The sequence below is a fragment of the Motacilla alba genome, chromosome 5 (genome assembly GCF_015832195.1).
Source record: "Motacilla alba alba isolate MOTALB_02 chromosome 5, Motacilla_alba_V1.0_pri, whole genome shotgun sequence".
NCBI classification, from domain to species: Eukaryota; Metazoa; Chordata; class Aves; order Passeriformes; family Motacillidae; genus Motacilla; species Motacilla alba.
The window spans coordinates 302,899-305,858 of record NC_052020.1 but is presented as its reverse complement, the minus strand read 5'-3'; the positions used below and the strand labels follow the sequence as shown (position 1 = coordinate 305,858).

The 2,960-nt window shown below is 44.6% G+C and overlaps 1 protein-coding gene across 8 annotated transcripts in view; it reads left to right on the top strand.

Moving 5' to 3' along the window:
• The window catches only part of TEAD1 (TEA domain transcription factor 1), a 154,665-nt gene that overhangs the window by 109,617 nt on the left and 42,088 nt on the right, over window positions 1–2,960 (top strand). For all 8 annotated transcript variants that reach the window (XM_038139442.1, XM_038139449.1, XM_038139447.1 and 5 more), the window contains one exon: window positions 1,928–1,992. In XM_038139442.1, the coding sequence (XP_037995370.1) occupies window positions 1,928–1,992 (65 nt within the window). The remainder of the gene's footprint in view (window positions 1–1,927; window positions 1,993–2,960) is intronic.

The window sequence follows — 2,960 nt, the reverse complement described above, 5'->3', positions numbered from 1 at the left end:
CCACCATTCTGGGTGTTAGTGTGTGCACATACTGAAACATATGCAAAGCAGGGACTTTCTGGAGGGGGGGCATTCCCCCATTAAATCAGAATGTGCATTTAGAAATAGGAAAATGTCCATATCACCTGTCACACTGGTGATTGCAGGAATGTGGTGATCTCTGCATCTCACCAGGCCGCAGAGGGCTGCCCTTGCAGGCTTCTGTTTGGGTTATGAGAAAGGGCACGAGACCGGGCAGATACAGAGGTGGAGCATGCCCTGGTTTCACCCCATGAGCACAAAGGCACACGTTCACTTCAAATGGCAAGTATTTTGTGAGCACAACAGGCTGCAGAACTCGTGTTCAGCCTAAAGACAAGGCCTTTGCATGAAATTAGGTAACTACCTGCTGCTCTGTTTGCACACGGAAATCCCTCATTTGTGTGCAGAAATGTGGCTGGTTTGTGTAACTGTTTGCTCACGCAAAATTTACCTCTTCAGGTTTGTCCCGAAGAGACCTGCTGGAGAGCTACAAACCAGTGGCATGTTGTGGGAAACGTGGCACACAGTCCAGACCAAAACAAAACCCCAGCTCTGCTCTGAGCTGATATTTCATGTTCTGGCACCCATTTAGCAAACATGAAAGGGACAGGAACCATGAGGCATTTGATACAAAAGACATAAAATAAGGCTTACAGGGGGAGACGGAAGAAAAAGTCTAGTTTGACTAAATGTGTTCAATCTTTCAGTCAACAAAATACACTTCAAACATATGCAGGCTACTTCAAAACTTCCCCGTCTCTCCCCCACAATATTAAAGCTGTAAGGGTTTGAAGCCCTGGCTGATAAAATAATTTTCTGCATTCCCCAGCTGTGTACTCATCCACTTCAAAATAGTTTGGTGGGTGACAAGTTATTTTCTTAACCTCCCCATTTTCAGCTCACTGCTAAATCAGTTTTCTCATTTTCTACACACGGGCTGCTTTTGCCCTGTGCTGAATGCAAATAGCTCTGTAACTTAGAACTTGTTGAACAAGTATGTTTAAGTTATTACAACCCATAGAGAAGAAACATAATATGCAGTGAAAATAAACAGGACACCACATAAAACTTGTGTTATCTTCCCTGTCAGCAATACTTGGGAAGGAAATTATTTGGATAGAAAATGTTAGTTTGCATTAGGTAGCATAATGTGTGACTGAAGAAGAGTCAAAAAGCCATTTTGGAGAGCTGGAAGTATTTCACATTTCCAAGAGAAACAGAGCTGTGAATAACAAACCACCATGTTCATGGGCCCTGCTCCCACGGGAGCATCAGCGCTGCAGGGCGGCCACTCCTGTGAGTTACTGATTGATAACCTGCTGGACTGGGACAGGGATTTCCATCTCTGGGGGAGGCTTTCTGGCAGGAAGGACAGGTTTTGCTGTCCTCCTTGCAGAATTAAAACTTGGAGAGAAGCTGGCACATCTGGGTGATTGGCACTGAGGCTCAGGTAGCACACCACCTTCTCAAGAGCAGCCCCTGCTCCCCACAGGGGTCCAGGGGCACAAAAAACACCTGGAGCAGTTGGAAGCAAAACCAGAGGAGCCCAGACCTTGTGTCAGCCCCAGGACGGGAGGCTCTCCAGTGAGAGATCATGGTGGGCACTGCTGCTGGCCGAGGAGGTGCCTCTCTGCCTGTAAAGGGCTGCAGCACTTGGGTGGGCAGTCACTGAACTCGTGGTGCTCTGCACAGTTCCTGTGGCACATGGAAAGATGGGAGAGGAGATGGAGGAGAAATACTGGAGAACAATGAGAAATACTGGCAAATTGTTTGCAAAGAAAAGGGGAGTACGAGTAAGATAACGAACCTGATATGCATGGAGCTGGTGTGTTCAAATGTGGTGTTTTGATGGCATTTCTGGCTGTGATGCTGCTTGTCCCTTACCATGAATTTCTCTTTGTTTCAGGTAGGAATGAATTGATAGCCAGATACATCAAACTTAGGACAGGGAAGACACGGACCAGGAAGCAGGTAAAATAACCCAGTGGGGAAGTATGCATGTCAATGAATGACAAAACCTGGCATTTTTGGCTGCAGTGGCTGTCTGTGCTTCAGCTCTGATGGGATGATGTATTGACTTCACTATTTAGATTTAATACATGCTGTTTAGACAATATTTAAAACTCTGGGGTTTATGTTGTGGTGGTGTGAGGATTCATTTTTTATTAATCTGTCTGTAAATTAAGCTAATATCCCCCCATATTTCATTAAAAAAATTCAAAAGTTGAAGCAAAACCATAAAGCATTATGGTTTTATATATATAATTATTATTTTGAGATGGTAAATAATAGAACTTCTTAAAAGTTAAGAGAATTTGGCTGTATACTAGAGATTATGATTCTTGGATATGAGAGGTAAATACATAAAAATGAACTAATACTAATCATGCTCTCAGGTTGTAGCCTGTCGTTGCTACAGGACATAAAAATAATTTTAAAATTTCTCTAAGAGCCTTCAGGCTCCTGGTCTTTGACTGTGGTGAGATTTCATTCATGTAAGAGTCTGAATAAACCTTAAAACTACCTTAAGTTTGTTTTAGATGATTACCACATAACCATTAATTTCTCTCATATTACTAAATCCTTTAATTCGCTATATTCTCAGCAATCAGCAGCCGTGCAGAAAGCACAGTTTGTGTGTAGTTTATGCACTGGTTACTGCACTGTCTCACTGCACTCCCCAAATGGCAGAGGTCCCCTGCTTTCAGGTCAGGCGCGAGATTCCCCTTCTGGCCCTGCACGTGTGACCAAGGGCAGGCAGAGGCTGTGCGTGTCCTGCCGTGCAGAGGAAGGTGGCACTGGGTCACACAAAGCTGCCAGCACTCGCATTTGAAGCACTTTGGGTGCTGCTTTGCCCTGGGTGGTGTCCCTTGTCAGTCAGGAAGAAAGCATGTGTGCCAGGGACGAAAAGAGCATCAGAAAGGAGGAGAACTGCAGCA